The sequence below is a fragment of the Barbus barbus genome (genome assembly GCF_936440315.1).
Source record: "Barbus barbus genome assembly, chromosome: 7".
NCBI classification, from domain to species: Eukaryota; Metazoa; Chordata; class Actinopteri; order Cypriniformes; family Cyprinidae; genus Barbus; species Barbus barbus.
In genome coordinates this window covers 606,681-626,906 of record NC_136735.1, presented here as the reverse complement: position 1 = coordinate 626,906, position 20,226 = coordinate 606,681, and the positions used below count along the sequence as shown (strand labels likewise).

At 42.0% G+C, this 20,226-nt stretch overlaps 1 protein-coding gene across 1 annotated transcript in view; it reads right to left on the bottom strand.

Annotated features, from left to right (window-relative positions):
- The window catches only part of LOC306872871 (integrin alpha-L-like), a 94,663-nt gene extending 74,932 nt beyond the window's left edge, over nucleotides 1-19,731 (bottom strand). The window contains exons 1-5 of the mRNA XM_079421757.1: nucleotides 19,626-19,731; nucleotides 5,814-5,928; nucleotides 5,638-5,732; nucleotides 5,502-5,560; nucleotides 5,313-5,427 (exon numbers count right to left, since the gene is read on the bottom strand). Of these exons, the coding sequence (XP_079277883.1) occupies nucleotides 5,313-5,427; nucleotides 5,502-5,560; nucleotides 5,638-5,732; nucleotides 5,814-5,928; nucleotides 19,626-19,701 (460 nt within the window). The 5' untranslated portion in view covers nucleotides 19,702-19,731. The remainder of the gene's footprint in view (nucleotides 1-5,312; nucleotides 5,428-5,501; nucleotides 5,561-5,637; nucleotides 5,733-5,813; nucleotides 5,929-19,625) is intronic.
- Between the last annotated feature and the right edge of the window lie 495 nt (nucleotides 19,732-20,226).

Here is a 20,226-nt window from a genome sequence, read left to right as displayed (position 1 = left end):
GAGTGACTCGTCAGAACTATTGAAGTCTGAGATTGTTAAACTTAAGTCTTGGTTTGTGAGTGACTTGTCAGAACTACTGAAGTCTGAGATTGTTAAACTTAAGTCTTGGTTTGTTAGAGACTTGTCAGAACTACTGAAGTCTGAGATTGTTAAACATAAGTCTTGGTTTGTATGAGTGACTCATCAGAACTATTGAAGTCTGAGATTGTTAAACTTAAGTCTTGGTTTGTGAGAGACTCATCAGAACTACTGAAGTCTGAGATTGTTAAACTTAAGTCTTGGTTTGTGAGAGACTCGTCAGAACTATTGAAGTCTGAGATTGGTAAATTTAGGTCTTGGTTTGGGAGAGATTCGTCAGAACTATTGAAGTCTGAGATTATTAAACTTAAGTCTTGGTTTGTGAGAGACTCGTTCGAAATACTGAAGTCTGAGATTGTTAAACTTAAGTCTTGGTTTGTGAGAGACTCGTCAGAAATACTGAAGTCTGAGATTGTTAAACTTAAGTCTTGGTTTGTGAGAGACTCGTCAGAACTATTGAAGTCTGAGATTGATAAATTTAGGTCTTGGTTTTTGAGAGATTCGTCAGAACTATTGAAGTCTGAGATTATTAAACTTAAGTCTTGGTTTGTGAGAGACTCGTCAGAACTATTGAAGTCTGAGATTGTTAAACTTAAGTCTTGGTTTGTGAGAGACTCGTCAGAACTATTGAAGTCTGAGATTGTTAAACTTAAGTCTTGGTTTGTGAGAGATTTGTCAGAACTATTGAAGTCTGAGATTGTTAAACTTAAGTCTTGGTTTGTGAGAGACTCGTCAGAAATACTGAAGTCTGAGATTGTTAAACTTAAGTCTTGGTTTGTGAGAGACTCGTCAGAACTATTGAAGTCTGAGATTGGTAAACTTAGGTCTTGGTTTGTGAGAGATTCGTCAGAACTATTGAAGTCTGAGATTGTTAAACTTAAGTCTTGGTTTGTATGAGTGACTCGTCAGAACTATTGAAGTCTGAGATTGGTAAACTTAAGTCTTGGTTTGTGAGAGACTCGTCAGAACTATTGAAGTCTGAGATTATTAAACTTAAGTCTTGGTTTGTGAGAGCCTCGTCAGAACTATTGAAGTCTGAGATTGTTAAACTTAGGTCTTGGTTTGTGAGAGATTCGTCAGAACTATTGAAGTCTGAGATTGTTAAACTTAAGTCTTGGTTTGTGAGAGACTCGTCAGAACTATTGAAGTCTGAGATTGTTAAACTTAAGTCTTGGTTTGTGAGAGATTTGTCAGAACTATTGAAGTCTGAGATTGTTAAACTTAAGTCTTGGTTTGTGAGAGACTCGTCAGAAATACTGAAGTCTGAGATTGTTAAACTTAAGTCTTGGTTTGTGAGAGACTCGTCAGAACTATTGAAGTCTGAGATTGGTAAACTTAGGTCTTGGTTTGTGAGAGATTCGTCAGAACTATTGAAGTCTGAGATTGTTAAACTTAAGTCTTGGTTTGTATGAGTGACTCGTCAGAACTATTGAAGTCTGAGATTGTTAAACTTAAGTCTTGGTTTGTATGAGTGACTCATCAGAACTATTGAAGTCTGAGATTGTTAAACTTAAGTCTTGGTTTGTGAGAGACTCATCAGAACTACTGAAGTCTGAGATTGTTAAATTTAAGTCTTGGTTTGTGAGCGACTCGTCAGAACTACTGAAGTCTGAGACTGTTAAACTTAAGTCTCGGTTTGTGTGAGAGACTCGTCAGAACTACTGAAGTCTGAGATTATTAAACTTAAGTCTTGGTTTGTGAGCGACTCGTCAGAAATACTGAAGTCTGAGATTGTTAAACTTAAGTCTTGGTTTGTGTGAGAGACTCGTCAGAACTACTGAAGTTTGAGATTGTTAAACTTAAGTCTCGGTTTGTGTGAGAGACTCGTCAGAACTATTGAATCCTGAGATTGTTAAACTTAAATCTCGGTTTGTGTGAGAGACTCGTCAGACCTACTGAAGTCTGAGATTGTTAAACTTAAGTCTTGGTTTGTGAGAGACTTGTCAGAACTACTGAAGTCTGAGATTGTTAAACTTAAGTCTTGGTTTGTGAGAGACTCGTCAGAACTACTGAAGTCTGAGATTGTTAAACTTAAGTCTTGGTTTGTATGAGTGACTCGTCAGAACTACTGAAGTCTGAGATTGTTAAACTTACGTCTTGGTTTGTATGAGTGACTCGTCAGAACTACTGAAGTCTGAGATTGTTTAACTTAAGTCTTGGTTTGTGAGAGACTCGTCAGAAATACTGAAGTCTGAGATTGTTAAACTTAAGTCTTGGTTTGTGAGAGACTTGTCAGAAATACTGAAGTCTGAGATTGTTAAACTTAAGTCTTGGTTTGTATGAGTGACTCGTCAGAACTACTGAAGTCTGAGATTGTTAAACTTAAGTCTTGGTTTGTATGAGAGACTCGTCAGAACTACTGAAGTCTGAGATTGTTAAACTTAAGTCTTGGTTTGTGAGAGACTTATCAGAACTACTGAAGTCTGAGATTGTTAAACTTAAGTCTTGGTTTGTGAGAGACTTGTCAGAACTACTGAAGTCTGAGATTGTTAAACTTAAGTCTTGGTTTGTATGAGAGACTCGTCAGAACTACTGAAGTCTGAGATTGTTAAACTTAAGTCTTGGTTTGTGAGAGACTCGTCAGAACTACTGAAGTCTGAGATTGTTAAACTTAAGTCTTGGTTTGTATGAGTGACTCGTCAGAACTACTGAAGTCTGAGATTGTTAAACTTACGTCTTGGTTTGTATGAGTGACTCGTCAGAACTACTGAAGTCTGAGATTGTTTAACTTAAGTCTTGGTTTGTGAGAGACTCGTCAGAAATACTGAAGTCTGAGATTGTTAAACTTAAGTCTTGGTTTGTGAGAGACTCGTCAGAACTATTGAAGTCTGAGATTATTAAACTTAAGTCTTGGTTTGTGAGAGATTTGTCAGAACTACTGAAGTCTGAGATTGTTAAACTTAAGTCTTGGTTTGTATGAGTGACTCGTCAGAACTATTGAAGTCTGAGATTATTAAACTTAAGTCTTGGTTTGTGAGAGACTCGTCAGAACTATTGAAGTCTGAGATTGGTAAACTTAGGTCTTGGTTTGTGAGAGATTCGTCAGAACTATTGAAGTCTGAGATTGTTAAACTTAAGTCTTGGTTTGTGAGAGACTCGTCAGAAATACTGAAGTCTGAGATTGGTAAATTTAGGTCTTGGTTTGTGAGAGACTCATCAGAAATACTGAAGTCTGAGATTGTTAAACTTAAGTCTTGGTTTGTGAGAGACTCGTCAGAACTATTGAAGTCTGAGATTGGTACATTTAGGTCTTGGTTTGTGAGAGATTCGTCAGAACTATTGAAGTCTGAGATTATTAAACTTAAGTCTTGGTTTGTGAGAGACTCGTTCGAAATACTGAAGTCTGAGATTGTTAAACTTAAGTCTTGGTTTGTGAGAGACTCGTCAGAACTATTGATGTCTGAGATTGGTAAACTTAGGTCTTGGTTTGTGAGAGATTCGTCAGAACTATTGAAGTCTGAGATTATTAAACTTAAGTCTTGGTTTGTGAGAGACTCGTCAGAACTATTGAAGTCTGAGATTGGTAAACTTAGGTCTTGGTTTGTGAGAGATTCGTCAGAACTATTGAAGTCTGAGATTGTTAAACTTAAGTCTTGGTTTGTGAGAGACTCGTCAGAACTATTGAAGTCTGAGATTGTTAAACTTAAGTCTTGGTTTGTGAGAGATTTGTCAGAACTATTGAAGTCTGAGATTATTAAACTTAAGTCTTGGTTTGTGAGAGACTCGTCAGAAATACTGAAGTCTGAGATTGTTAAACTTAAGTCTTGGTTTGTGAGAGACTCGTCAGAAATACTGAAGTCTGAGATTGTTAAACTTAAGTCTTGGTTTGTGAGAGCCTCGTCAGAACTATTGAAGTCTGAGATTGGTAAACTTAGGTCTTGGTTTGTGAGAGATTCGTCAGAACTATTGAAGTCTGAGATTATTAAACTTAAGTCTTGGTTTGTGAGAGACTCGTCAGAACTATTGAAGTCTGAGATTGGTAAACTTAGGTCTTGGTTTGTGAGAGATTCGTCAGAACTATTGAAGTCTGAGATTGTTAAACTTAAGTCTTGGTTTGTGAGAGACTCGTCAGAACTATTGAAGTCTGAGATTGGTAAATTTAGGTCTTGGTTTGTGAGAGATTCGTCAGAACTATTGAAGTCTGAGATTATTAAACTTAAGTCTTGGTTTGTGAGAGACTCGTCAGAACTATTGAAGTCTGAGATTGGTAAACTTAGGTCTTGGTTTGTATGAGAGACTCGTCAGAACTATTGAAGTCTGAGATTGTTAAACTTAAGTCTTGGTTTGTGAGAGACTCGTCAGAACTATTGAAGTCTGAGATTGTTAAACTTAAGTCTTGGTTTGTGAGAGATTTGTCAGAACTATTGAAGTCTGAGATTGTTAAACCTAAGTCTTGGTTTGTGAGAGACTCGTCAGAAATACTGAAGTCTGAGATTGTTAAACATAAGTCTTGGTTTGTATGAGTGACTCATCAGAACTATTGAAGTCTGAGATTGTTAAACTTAAGTCTTGGTTTGTGAGAGACTCATCAGAACTACTGAAGTCTGAGATTGTTAAATTTAAGTCTTGGTTTGTGAGCGACTCGTCAGAACTACTGAAGTCTGAGATTGTTAAACTTAAGTCTTGGTTTGTGTGAGAGACTCGTCAGAACTACTGAAGTCTGAGATTGTTAAACTTAAGTCTTGGTTTGTGTGAGAGACTCGTCAGAACTACTGAAGTTTGAGATTGTTAAACTTAAGTCTTGGTTTGTTAGAGACTTGTCAGAACTACTGAAGTCTGAGATTGTTAAACATAAGTCTTGGTTTGTATGAGTGACTCATCAGAACTATTGAAGTCTGAGATTGTTAAATTTAAGTCTTGGTTTGTGAGCGACTCGTCAGAACTACTGAAGTCTGAGATTGTTAAACTTAAGTCTTGGTTTGTGTGAGAGACTCGTCAGAACTACTGAAGTCTGAGATTGTTAAACTTAAGTCTTGGTTTGTGTGAGAGACTCGTCAGAACTACTGAAGTTTGAGATTGTTAAACTTAAGTCTTGGTTTGTTAGAGACTTGTCAGAACTACTGAAGTCTGAGATTGTTAAACATAAGTCTTGGTTTGTATGAGTGACTCATCAGAACTATTGAAGTCTGAGATTGTTAAACTTAAGTCTTGGTTTGTGTGAGAGACTCGTCAGACCTACTGAAGTCTGAGATTGTTAAACTTAAGTCTTGGTTTGTGTGAGAGACTCGTCAGACCTTGGTAAGCGACGGTGAAGTTGGAGACAATCTGTAAGCTGCTATTGAACTGGTAACAAATGCCGTTCAGATAGGAGTTTCCATCACACTCATGAAGAAAATACGGACTGCAGCTCTGAGAAATACACACACATCATTAGCATGCAATGAAGGAGTTTACCATCAGAGAGAGTGAACCAGTGAACTTACAGTCAGAGCAGCAGACGATGCAGCAGCAGACATGCCGAAGAAGCGTATGCTCTCTGAACCTGTCAAAGCCCAGCAGAACATCATCAGCTCAGTATTAAAGCAGTGAAAGTCCAGAGCAGTAACTGAAAGATGATACCTGGTCGCTGCAGCTGTTTGCAGGACTGCAGATCTGCAGAGCAGCTGTACATCTCCCCTGCTGCATTCCCTTGTAATGGAGCTCCAACAATGATCCTGAGAAACACACACACATCGCACAATCAATCAGACACAGCAGAATACACCAGTGTGTGTGTGTGTGTGTGTGAGACTCACTGCTTCCTGCTTCCAAACTCCGTCTGATAAACGCTGTAACCAAAGAAATCTTCCGGTGTGCTGTTAAATCTCAGTGGATGTTCAGTGTCAATGTTGAAGGCCTCTGAAAGAGACGCTGGAGAAGCCAGAGACAGTTGAGACATCAGGAGACACTTCTGAGACTTCAATCTTTCTAAATTATACTTTCTGGTCTTCAGAATGTGGGGTAAGAAACATGGGAGATCTCTTCATTGCCTCGCTGTAACCTCTGTATTTTGTTGTCCAGAGAGCAAGAAATTACCTTCAGTCAGACTCAAACTCCTGCTGTCTGAGGAGCAGTTGTGATGTGCTGCCCATGAGGCTACCCTTCTGATAGAGGTTTCTCTGAGATCTGGAGATCTGGAGACTAAGGGCTGATTCTCTCATATGTTTCATTTAGGCATCAAGTTTGACTTCAGATGTCTTCAATTTTATTTTAGAACGAACATGTTAAATTTGACACGTGTCCTAATATTTTATTAAAGGGGTCATATGATGTGATTTCAAATTTTCCTTTCTCTTTGGAGTGTTACAAGCGGTTTGTGCATAGATAAGATCCCTGAAGTTGCAAAGACTAAAGCCTCAAAACCAAAGAGATATTGTTTATCAAAGTTAAGACTCAGCCACGCCCCCCTAAAACGGCTCATTCAAACACGCCCCCACATCTTAGTTTAGTTTATTTATTTACAGGGGCAATGCACATTAATGAACATAAATGTAAACGTGCCAGAATTAGCCCAAAAGGCTATTTTTCATCTGTAGACCCTTGACAGAATGTTAAAAGGTCACCCTAAAAACAGAGACAGAGCATCACACATATACACATCATATGGAGAGAAAAATAATAATAATAATAATAATAAATTACAGAAAACAAATTCACGCACAAACAGAGAAATCACTACTAAAATACAAAATATACGTGAATTATCTAAACCAAAATAAACATGAAAGAGAAAGAAAGAGAAAGATGGCAACAGAAGAGAGCAAAGAGAAAGATGGCAACAGAAGAGAGCAACATAGCCAAGAGCAATTAGTACAAAGAAGTCTATTGTCAAGAATACAATACTAATGTTGACAGTGCTGAGTTGTCAGTAACCATTTTATAATGGTTGTAATTATTATTGTAATCGTCTAATTGTTGATGGGACGGAGTTCCATTCCCTTGCAGCTTTGACCGAAAATACAGACTGACTAAAGTTACTTCTTTTGAGAGGAATAATACAGTCTCCTCTTTCCCCACCCCTTGTAGATCAGTGAGCAGTTGTTCTAATATTCACAAACTGTTTTAGTGGTGAAGACAGGCTATGTATAATCTTAAACAGCAGACAAAAATGTACATATTTGATCAAGTTATTCCAGCTTAGCAAATTGTATTTTTTTTATATTGAGCAATGATGAAACCGAACTGATTTCTTATCAAGAGTTTTTAGTGATTGTTTATACAAAGACTCTAGTGGTTTCAGAGTAGCAATACTAGCTTGCGACCAAGTAGTTAAACAGTAAGTAATATGAGAAATAATCATGGAATGCATATACATCAAAGCGGCATCAGACGACATATAATCACAAATAAATCTAAAATTTGATAAACTAAATCTGACCCGGTTACAGACCTTTTTAACCTGCGCTTATCTGTACTTATATTCAGATGCAACTTGTAATCTTTCCCCTGATACAAATACATCTGGCACTACACTTAAATTCTTAGTTTTGGTGATAAACATACACACTGTTTTAGAGATGTGAACTCTACGTCACAATGTGGAAATATTTGCGTAACGCTGCCCAAATGTTCACGCAAAGAGAGAAGGCATGGTTTCCGCAGTAGTGTTGAAGCAGCTGTGTCAGGGAGATGCTGTGTGTTTCGAGGTGAAAGTGTAGCAAGTGGCTCGATTGTAGCAACTACGCCACCCCGAAATACCGGGGACCTAACCCACTAATTCAGACACACAAATACGTTCCATATAGAAAAAGGCAAGAGGCGTGAGTTTCCGTTCAATTAAATAATTTTATTAAAGCTAAAATTATTAGGCAACAATAATTTTAAAACCAACCAACAATACCATTAAATTGACTTGGTCGAATAAAAAGACAAGGAAAAAAACGATTAACAATCGTTGCAGGGGCTGAGGCTTCTTTATGAAGAACAGGCTAGTAGGGCAATGCACAAAAAAAAAGGAAAAAATATATATCCCAATCAAATCAAAATCATGTCCACAAAATCCACTACAAATAACCAAAAATAGTGACACAGCAATAATGACAACCCCTTGTTAAAGTGAATTCAGTGCAACCCAAAAAAAAACCAGCCCGCTTCTGAGAAAATCACAACAAAATCAAGTACACAAACAAATCTCACAAAATACACATTGAAAACACGAATGAATTATCCTTTCACAATAACACGAAGAGAACTAACTCAGTACTGGTCGCGGATCATATAGCTTCAACAAGTACCGAGATACACTACCGCATAGCGATAATCGTTAATTAGAGGCAGTTACACCAATGACAGCACAATCCAAACAACAAATAAACAAAGGAAAAAGAAATATCCTACTACAACAAACAAAACAAAACATCAAACCCACTATTAGTTGGGTAAGAAGGTGACGACCAAAGCAGCAGCGCGGCCCACAGAGCGAGGAGAGAAGAAAAAGCTGCGTTAAAGGGACTGCTCACATTCAGTCTGCCTCAACGCATCTGAGGACCCTAAACATAAACATCTATTACAAACGCATTTAAGAAAATGCATACAAATTCCTCCAAAGAAAAGGGAACGTAAACTATTTACTCACCCTATATTTAGAGGACGTAACACTCACAACGAGTCAAATAGTAGCTCCTTTAGTTGGTAATACCAATATAAACAGCTGGTGCTCCGACCTGGCTATTACGTTGCCATGACACACAGGTGGGAGCCCTGAAGGCACAGCGCACTGAAACTCACAACCGCAGTCGAATCAAACTTTCCACGGCACCGCAAACGCACTGCATTAAAACTCACCTGGGAGTAAGCAGCACACCACACGCACACACAGCCTCGATGGACCAGCGTCACACTAAACAAATAAAAATCACACTGAATAACACCGATCAGACAATGAAACTACACCGCTAAAAACACATACCTCCGTATTCCGCAACAATGAAAGGGGAGGGGGCGGGCTTTCGACCATGACGCACTCCAGGGGGCATAGACAACCGGTTTATATACCACAGCAGAGCGATCCCTTATTGGCCATATATCTAATGACGATGACGTTTCAAACCGGCACACCCCTCACTACATTTTACCCCCTATTTTTGTGTCGTCGCCCCGACGATAAATTACAAATCACTTACCCTTAATCCCACGGCCTAAACATCCCAGAAGTGATACTAGATATAGACCCTGGACCGCACACATCCCTTACGTTCTCCACCGCTCGGGGAAGATGGTGGACATTAGAATGTTGCCCCGCTGTGGCTCGTCTCGTTCGTCGCACAGCTCCACCACTATCCCTAGGCTGATCCGAGGGAAGAAAAACAGATCCACCCCTAAGACCCGGATCAACAGCATACGCTAATTCACTATCTACAGAGGGCATGGACACCATGGCAGAGGGTCCTATCACTTCCTGAGGCGACAGTACCGATTCCTCTAGCGTCACAAGAGATGCTGGTAACTGGCCCCTAGCTGAATCAGCAGGACTTACTGCCCTGGTTTGGCCTAGCCCGACCTGAGAAATGTCCGGAACGGCCACCCAAAGGTCCAGCTCCTCCGAATCCCCTGATGAGGACAGCGTCCCAGCCAGGGAGAAGTCAGGATGAACAACAATTGAAGAGTCTCGTTGTATTCGGGTCTTCATCGAAGAACGGTGCACGTGCCGAATCTTACCCAGATCATCCACGGGTGCAACAGCATACACAGACCCCCCATCTTTTGGTGCCCGCACAACCTGATACACCACCGAGCTCCACAGGTCCTGGATTTTATGACGGCCTCTCACGGTATAATCCCGGAGATAAACCAGTTGACCCTCCCTCAGTGGTGCATCACGAACATGTTGGTCATGCTGTTTCTTACGGCGTTCAGCAGCAGCCTTCAAGCGCTCCCGTGCCCCCTCGAATGCCACATGCATCCTGGCTCGGTGCTCTACCATCCACTCATGAACTCCACCCTCACCAGGTTCCTGGACCCGACCCAACAGAAAATCAACCGGGAGTCTAGGTTCTTGACCAAACATCAAAAGATACGGAGACTCACCCGTAGCCTGGTGAGGCGTGGTGTTGTAGCAGAACAAGATCTGCGGAAGGCAAGCTGCCCAATCCCTTTTCCTAGAAGCAGGCAGCGTACGCAAAAGGTTATGAAGGGTTCGATTGAACCGTTCACACTGGCCGTTACCTGCTGGGTGATAGGGAGTAGTACGAGATTTTCCAATCCCATAAAATCGACAGAGTTGCTTCACAAGGGCCGATTCAAAATTCCGACCCTGGTCGGAATGAATACGACCCGGGACCCCAAACCTAAAAAACCACTCTGTAACCAAAACCTGTACTACTGTCTCTGCCCGCTGATCTCTAGTTGGGACAGCCAGTGTATACTTACTGAACACATCCGTTAAAACTAAAACGTTCTCATGTCCAGAACAAGAAGGCTCGAGCATCGTAAAATCGACAGCCAAGATCTCATTTTGCTTGGACGCCAGAACATGACCCATAAAGCCCCGGGCAAGTGGTTGGGTATCCTTAGCCAATTGGCATCTCTCACATTCCCTACACCACTGTGCTACCTCAGCTGACATCCCTGGCCAATAACACCGCTGACGTACAAGTTCAGTAGTGCGCTCAACGCCCTGATGTCCATGGTGCTGATGCAACTGAGTCAACACATCACGTTTTAAACACGCAGGCAAAATCAACTGCAATACCTCCTCACCTCCATCAGGGCGTAACACACGGCGATAAAGAACCCTATCCTTTTTCACGAGACGATCCCATTGTCGAAGCAAAGTCAAAACCGACTTGGGGAGTTGTTGGCGCTCCGCAAAAGTGGGAAGTGACCCCTGCTCCCAAAATGTCAAAACCCTCCCAATATCAGGATCTGCCTCCTGTAGCGAATTCAAATCCTGCAAGGAGAAGCTGGGCAACGCCATAACCACTGCTTGATTCACCTGCACTAGCGGTTCCACCTCCACTACCTGCCTTACCTCCGCTGGAATGACTGTCCCTGGTAAGAAACTCTCCCGCCTCTCCTGACAAAACTGATTCTGTCTAGATAGGGCATCAGCATTCCGGTTGCACCTCCCAGAACGATACCGGACCTCAAAATCAAAGGAGGCCAACTGGGCGGCCCAACGTTGCTCGGTAGCTCCCAGTTTAGCGGATGTCAGGTGGCTAAGGGGATTGTTATCAGTGTAGACAATGCATCTCTGACCCAGCAGATACTCCCTAAACTTCTCAGCCATTGCCCACTTGAGCGCCACAAATTCCAATTTCATGGAACTATAGTTGGTCATGTTGCACTCAGTGGGCCTAAGACCCCGGCTAGCATAAGCAATAGGGCGTACCTTACCTTCTTGTTCCTGTGAGAGGACTGCACCCAGCCCACTATGGCTAGCATCCACCTCCAGGATGAAGGGCCGGGAAAAGTCTGCATATGCCAACACTGGGGCAGAAGAGAGTCTACTCTTCAACCCCTCAAAGCTCACCTGACACTGCTCTGTCCAAGCCTCAGAGAACCCCTGCTCGGCTCGCTTTCTGGGTCCCGAACCAGCACACACCGCAACCAGCTTATGCAGGGGGCCCGCCAATTTGGCGAACCCTTCCACAAAGCGGCGATAATAGCTAGTGAAACCCAGGAATGAACGCAACTCTGCCACGTTAGACGGACGCCGCCAATCAACCACGGCCTCTATCTTTGCGGGGTCGGTGGATACCCCTTCAGCCGATATCACGTGGCCCAAATACTTCACCTCCCTTTGGAAAAACGCGCACTTACTTAACTTAACCTTAAGTCCTTCACGCTCCAACCGACTCAAGACTACCTCCAGACGCTCCAAATGTTGATCTACAGAGGTAGAGAATACTACCACATCATCCAGGTATAAAAGCAAGGATTGACACTGTTGATCCCCAAACAACCGCTCCATTAATCTCTGAAAGGTACCGGGAGCGTTACAAAGGCCAAAGGGCATACGGTTCCACTCAAAGAGCCCGAAAGGTGTACAGAAAGCGGTCTTAAACCGATCTTTCTCCGTGACTGGCACCTGATTGTACCCACTGGCCAAATCAAGAGTCGAAAAACAACGTGCCCCACTCAGGGAATCCAGAGACTCATCAATTCGGGGCAGAGGAAACGCGTCCTTCCTAGTTCTGGCATTAAGTTGACGGTAGTCAACACACATGCGCAGACTACCGTCTTTCTTTTTAACCAGCACAATCGGTGAAGCATATGGACTACAACTCTCTCGAATGATCTCAGCCTCGAGTAACTGATTGATGTGGGCCTTTACTACCTCATACTCTGATGGGGGTATCCGTCGGAAACGCTGTCGAATAGGAGTCTCGTCTACCAAAGGAATATCATGGGAAATTAAATTGGTACAACCCAAGTCTCCCTCCTGGGCAGAGAACACGGATTGAAACTTGTGGAGTAAAACCCTTACTTGACTCTGCTCTACCTCCAACAAACTTGACAAATCCACTGCCTCAACCTGCTCCTGCACAGTAAGTCCCACTTCTGCATTCTGAGCACCCACAACAGCAACCACCGGCTGAACCTCGGTCACACCTGTGGGCAGACTCACCACATAGACACTACTCAGCATGCCAATCATGGAACGAGAATAAAGCATGACATCAGTCACCCCAACATTAACCACCGGTATATAAGCTGTTCCCTGGTTAACCTGAACTACGGACGGACAGGACAACAACCCGGCAGGCAAACCAGAATCTGGAGGCTCAAAGAGCACAGTTCCACTAGAGTATTCGTCGGAGCAAGTGGCGGGGACGAACTTAAACATGCCCCCCGGAATGCGACAAGGCCTACGGCCCCGAACCCGAACCTTACCAATCCGATTTACACTAGGTACGGTGTCAACATCACAACAATGTTGAAATGCCTGAGATAAAAATTGCGGCGCTTTCGACACGTCTGGCAAATCAAAAAGAGCGGGGCCATGCCGTCCAAAGAGCTCCTGGTAGCATCGTTTCAGAACATTCATTCCGAGAACCCCCGGAATCCGATCACACAAGCCACCAGGAGGATCTTTGACAACAAGCACCCCACAGTTTAAGATAACTTGGCCACAGAGCTCAATATCCAGTTCCATGTAACCAAGATAAGGGATAGAAAGGCCATTGGCAGCACGAAGCTGTAACCATTGACATGACCTAAGCCGCTCCTGACCCCATGGTTCAAAATGCCGCAAAAAACAGCTCTCTGTAATCGTGGAGACCATCGAGCCGGTGTCTACCAGACAGGGCACTGGCACTCCACCTACAGAGACGACAAGATGAGGACAAGACGACATTAAACGAGACACTGGAACGAAATCTTTTGACAAAACTGAGCCGATAGAATCCCCAACCGAGCGGTGGCTCTGCAGCCCGGTGGGCACTAGTTTTCCGAGTGTGCAAGAGTGGAAGACTGCTCACCCCCAGCACGAGGTACGACGGAATGCGGAGTACACTGTGGAACCCGCACCCCCTCGCACTCCCGAGCAAAATGGCCTGGCCTTTGACACCTCCTACAAATTACAGGCCCATTACGCGAGGCTCGACTACGCATTTCTGAACCCTGCAATCGAGCGAAACCTTGCGTGAGCAGGTTTAACTGCTCTTGCTGTGCCTTCAGCATTTCTCTCAACTCACCCAATTCAGATGTTTGAGATGAACTACGAGCCCCCACCCGCGAATCTCCATGGACACCATACTGAATTCCATGCGCCAACGGGACAGATAAACTTCGGGCCCTCGCACCCCCTGGTATCCCTTCCTGTTCCCATCGTAAAGCTTCGCTTCGCACCTCCAACAATGTGGAATTAGGCTGTCGGTGCACCATCTGTTTAAGCTCTCGTCTCAAAGTACTATCATTAACGTATTCAACAAATTGATCGCGTAGCACAATGTCAGTGTTTACCATTGCATTTGGCAACTGTTGCTTAACCTTCTCCTGGAGACTCAGCAAGGCAAGGGAAAACTCCAAAAGGGTTTCCCCCTCTTGCTGCTTCCGGGAGAAGAAAGCTTCCTGCAAAGCTACATGTGATAATGAACATCCGTACAACTCAAACAGTGCTCTAATAATTCTCTCAGGATCCCCACGCTCCTCATCTGAACGATATCGTATCTCTTCTCGTGCCTCCCCCTCTAAATGATCAAAAAGAAAAAAAGCCTGTTCCGCCGGGGATAAATAACGGGTTCTCATACATGCTTTAGCTTCTTCAACCCATTCATTAATATCCACCCCGGACTTCCCACTAAATTTTGGACACCTCCTATCTTTGGGTACAAACACAAACCTGTCAGTTACTGGAGTATTGGTACCAGGCAGTGATGGAAGTATAGGGGTAGTAACGGCAGCAGAGGTACTAGGTCCAGCGACACTAACCCCTTGCACTTCAGGTACCCTCTCCTGTCGCAATCTTTCATTATCAGCTCTAAGTTGAGCCACAAGCTCTTTAAGTTCCTGTAATTCTCCCTCCATTATTATAACACGCACCTACTTGGCTTCGTAGTGTTCAGCACCCACAACAAGCGGTACCTGCGGGAGTCAATCCAGGCACTGCGATTTCCAGAGCACACGCTGCTGCCTTGGTCCTATGAAAAAAAACACAAAAGAAAAAAAAACGACAAGGAAACAAATACCCAAAAAAACAATATACGGTCCCACGCCTCTGCCAATTATTCTATGGAACCCTGCCGACTACGCCACATGTAGCAAGTGGCTCGATTGTAGCAACTACGCCACCCCGAAATACCGGGGACCTAACCCACTAATTCAGACACACAAATACGTTCCATATAGAAAAAGGCAAGAGGCGTGGGTTTCCATTCAATTAAATAATTTTATTAAAGCTAAAATTATTAGGCAACAATAATTTTAAAACCAACCAACAATACCATTAAATTGTCTTGGTCGAATAAAAAGACAAGGAAAAAAACGATTAACAATCGTTGCAGGGGCTGAGGCTTCTTTATGAAGAACAGGCTAGTAGGGCAATGCACAAAAAAAAAGGAAAAAATATATATCCCAATCAAATCAAAATCATGTCCACAAAATCCACTACAAATAACCAAAAATAGTGACACAGCAATAATGACAACCCCTTGTTAAAGTGAATTCAGTGCAACCCAAAAAAAACCAGCCCGCTTCTGAGAAACCCTCAGCTCCTGAAAAATACAAGAGGAAAATCACAACAAAATCAAGTACACAAACAAATCTCACAAAATACACATTGAAAACACGAATGAATTATCCTTTCACAATAACACGAAGAGAACTAACTCAGTACTGGTCGCGGATCATATAGCTTCAACAAGTACCGAGATACACTACCGCATAGCGATAATCGTTAATTAGAGGCAGTTACACCAATGACAGCACAATCCAAACAACAAATAAACAAAGGAAAAAGAAATATCCTACTACAACAAACAAAACAAAACATCAAACCCACTATTAGTTGGGTAAGAAGGTGACGACCAAAGCAGCAGCGCGGCCCACAGAGCGAGGAGAGAAGTGAAAGCTGCGTTAAAGGGACTGCTCACATTCAGTCTGCCTCAACGCATCTGAGGACCCTAAACATAAACATCTATTACAAACGCATTTAAGAAAATGCATACAAATTCCTCCAAAGAAAAGGGAACGTAAACTATTTACTCACCCTATATTTAGAGGACGTAACACTCACAACGAGTCAAATAGTAGCTCCTTTAGTTGGTAATACCAATATAAACAGCTGGTGCTCCGACCTGGCTATTACGTTGCCATGACACACAGGTGGGAGCCCTGAAGGCACAGCGCACTGAAACTCACAACCGCAGTCGAATCAAACTTTCCACGGCACCGCAAACGCACTGCATTAAAACTCACCTGGGAGTAAGCAGCACACCACACGCACACACAGCCTCGATGGACCAGCGTCACACTAAACAAATAAAAATCACACTGAATAACACCGATCAGACAATGAAACTACACCGCTAAAAACACATACCTCCGTATTCCGCAACAATGAAAGGGGAGGGGGCGGGCTTTCGACCATGACGCACTCCAGGGGGCATAGACAACCGGTTTATATACCACAGCAGAGCGATCCCTTATTGGCCATATATCTAATGACGATGACGTTTCAAACCGGCACACCCCTCACTACAAAAGCAAAAGCACTTTATTTGGCCTTCCGAAAGTAGATGCATTTAGGAATCATTAAGATTACTTATAACAGAACAGCAACACATTTTATGGATAGTTTCGTGAACCTAGGAGAGGAGGTAATTATGACTTTGCTATGACAATCTGGCGCTTCTGAATCAGCGACTATATGAGACACTGTGTCTGTCACGCGACTCTGTTCCCCTCTCGGGCTTGAACTGATGGTAAAACTAAGGACATTTACTGTCTTTACTATAATTTTGAAAGCTGAAGCTCGCGATTATGGAAAGGGATGTTACATTTCCGACACGGCTTGTGGTGTTCAGCCAATCACATTGCACTGTGCCAGTTGGCCAATCGGAGCAGACTGTGCTTGTCTGAAGGAGGGGCTTTGTAGAAACGGTTTGAGAGAGGCAGGGCATAGAGGAACTACAATAATGTACAGTATTTGAAAAATAATGTGTTTTTGAACAACAAAACATGTCAACATATTCTGTTACACCAAATAATTATCTTTAGAAAAGCATCATATGACCCCTTTAAATTTGATTAAATACTGAAACTATCATTTAAATATATTACATTTCAGAAGATTATGAGTAACTAGATTTATTTATATTCAAAGCCCAGCGCTGTAAATGCAGCACATCCCAGAGGAAAGAAAAATTAAAAATGAGATCTCTTTAACATCTCAAATATTTTTCCAAGACAGAAATGAGGTTACTTTAACATCAAACGGAGACTTTTGCTTTAATCTCTTGCTCCTAAAACTTGTCTCCTGAGACAAAACCTCTAACATTCTCACAATGGTTTCCATTCAAGCTTTAAAACAGACCTCAAGATTATCACACACTGTGCTCAGATCTTTCTCCTTAGCTAGAGACACTTGTGGTCTCACATTTGTCTCCTCCAAAGTTTCAAACAAGATCTCATCATGATCGCACACACCGTGCTCAGATTTCTCTCCTTCACTAAAGACTCGGGAGCTCTCACATTTGTCTCCTCTAAATTTCAGAAGAGACCTCAACAACTTTATAAAATGTGAAAATGTCTCAATAACAGCTCAACATTTCTACCATATTGTCACACCTTTGTTTCCACCGTTTTGAATGTTTCATTTGTTGTCATGGTCACTGATTTGAATTGGTCCTTATGATCAGCTGTGTTTTATTAATTATCCTTGTTTGGGCTTGTATTTAAGTTCCTGTCTGTTCAGCTGGTATTCGTCTGGTATTGTGAGTGTTTTGTTTGCGGTATCAATCACTTTCCCCTATATTTGTGTGGATTAAAGACTGTTAAACCTTCTTCATCTTTGTGCGCGTTTGTCATCGATACACTAAAGTGTGACAAATACATGTATTAATAATCAGATTAGTCAAGGATTGAGTCATGTTCTTTCAGCAAAGAAAGCTCCAGGATCATGTAGTAAGAACTCTGTAAGTCAGTTTTGATGAAGGCATCGGGTGCATTACAACAACAAATTGTGTTCTATAACCTGTACGGCTCTTATATGTGTGTCAACAAGAGTAATATTACCAATATTTCTGCATAATTTCACTCTTAATATAGCCTTAAACTTTGAATTTATTGACTGTTTTTTTTTCATTTAGTACCTTTCATGTACTTGACTTTGTGCACACTTTGTAAAGATGTTGAGGTCTCTTCTAAAGCTTTAAATGAGACTGTTGTGAGAGTGTTTGTCTCAGGAGACAAGTGTGAGACGCAGGAGACGCACGCATCCATGATCTTATTTTTGTCCAGGAGAAATATTTGAGATGTTAAAGAGATCTCACGTTTGATTTTTCTTTCTTCTTTCTGCGTGGGAATAAGAAGAGTAGTGTTTTATCAAATATTAGCAGTAAGTTTTGCAGATAGTGTTGACTGCACACAGTGAGGAGAATGTGAGGGCATTTAACCGTTCATGAGGCTGATGGTCTGAGGAAAGAAACTGTTCCGGGGCTGGATTCACGAAAATCTTCTTAAGAAATAAGTTAAGAAATTGCTTAAGACAAATTCCACGAATTGAGTAAGAATGTCCTTAGATGCAATTCTTGAAAAATTCTTAATAAGTTCTCAAATATATTCTTAAGAACATCTTAATTTTTCGCTTCTGGTATGTGTGTCCGCGCTGCTGACATTCATATGTGCTGCATACTGACAAAGATTATGGCATATTTCTAAGCTAAAATAAAAGCGTCCAATTAAATCTCCCTATCTGACTCGTTTTTGTTGAGTTGCTACTGAGTTTTGAAGGCAGCAAAAAGTAGCGTCACACATAGGTTAATCATGACCGATCATTGTTTACATTATCAGTCATCGCTATCACTTCAGAAAACTTGCGCACATCCCTATTAATAGTCATACTATGTATTAGGCTATATGTAGCTATTGTTGTTGTAATGCTTAAATATAACAATTAATTTGAAATAACCCAATAAATTCATTAAATAATTATTTCTGTTTTGGATTTAAGACAAGTATGGGGCTGTCCTAAATGTATTTACGATGATTTTTAAGAAGCTTCTTTTCAAGAATTTGAAATCTTCTTAAGTTTTGTCTTAAGAAAAATCTTAAGAAAAAAGATAAGAATATTTTTAAGAAGAATGTTTGGGAATACAAAATATTCTAAACTTTTTTCTTAAGTTAAAAAATAATAAGAAAATGGCAGTTAAGAAGACATTTCCTCTTAAGAATGTTTCGTGTATCCGGCCCCTGGTTCTCAGTGCTCTGCAGTTCAAAGAAGGAAATGGTCTGAATGTGAGGAAGCCCTGAGACCTTCATCTGTTCAGTTCTTTGAAGGGTGGCCAGAGGAGAAACAATACTCTCTCTCTGTGTGTGTGTGTGTGTGTGTGTGTGTAGAGCAGACAAATACTGACTCTGTCTAATGCAGCTTCAGTGAGCAATGTAAACATATGTCGCTAAACATGTCTAAATGTATAAAGCTATGCTCTCTCTCTCTCTCTCTCTCTCGAGAGAGAGAGAGAGAGAGAGAGAGAGAGAGAGAGAGAGAGAGAGAGAGAGAGAGAGAGAGAGAGAGAGAGAGAGAGAGAGAGAGAAAGAGCCAGCTTGTGAATAAACGGTTTCAGTTTCGATATCTGTCAGAACAGGACAGAGTTCCTTCAGTTAACATGAGCGCTAGAATCCCTCGCAGGTGAACAGAGTAATAACAGAAGAGCCGATCTACATGCAGTGTTTATTTTACTCTGCTTACAGTCAGGAGAACAACACACATCAGCGTTCATTTCTCCAGTCTGTAGAAACACGCAGAACAGGCTCTGGCTCCAGAACAGAGAGCTACTGACAACATAACTTACAGATCCGTCACTTTAACTTCATGAAAATATAGGAAAATTCAAACACACAATCACTACAAGAAAGTTGAAACACCTATGGATGGTTGATTTGTGTCTTGTGGAGAAATATCTCACCCCACATGAAGAGAGTCCAGATGTGCGTCTCCATTCTGCTGTTTCTGTGTCTCTGGTCTGGATGTGATGAACTCATTTCAGATCAGTGCCAGAACTCTTCCGCTCTGGGGCCTGAAGGGAGTGTGTAGGGTTTTTTTTTTTTTTTTTTTTCAAACAAAACAAAGTACAGAGCCTATGCTAGCTTCAAGCCATCTCTTTTATCAACACTTAAATGTGGCCATGGCCGTAACCAGGATTTAGAAATTAGTGAGATCTGGGGTGGGTTAAAAATTGTGCTATAATTGTGGTGTGATTATTATGTGTTTTTTATGGGCCTTCTTCAGAGAAAGGGGTGGGGCAGAGTCAATGGGAACAGAGGATAACTGTATGGGGGGGGGGGGGGGGGGTTAAAAGCTTCAGCAAATGAGTCAGCACGTTGAATAGGCCTGCTCTCTGTTGTTTAATAACAACATTAATAACCCCTACAAATATCGCAATCTTATCTTCTTTCGGCTCCCCTCAACTAGCACTGGCCTCAGACAAGGCCGCTGTTGGGAAAAAACAACCCCGGGAAGAGCACTGCAGTGAGACGCTCTCGCATTCCTCCCCCCTTCCACAGACA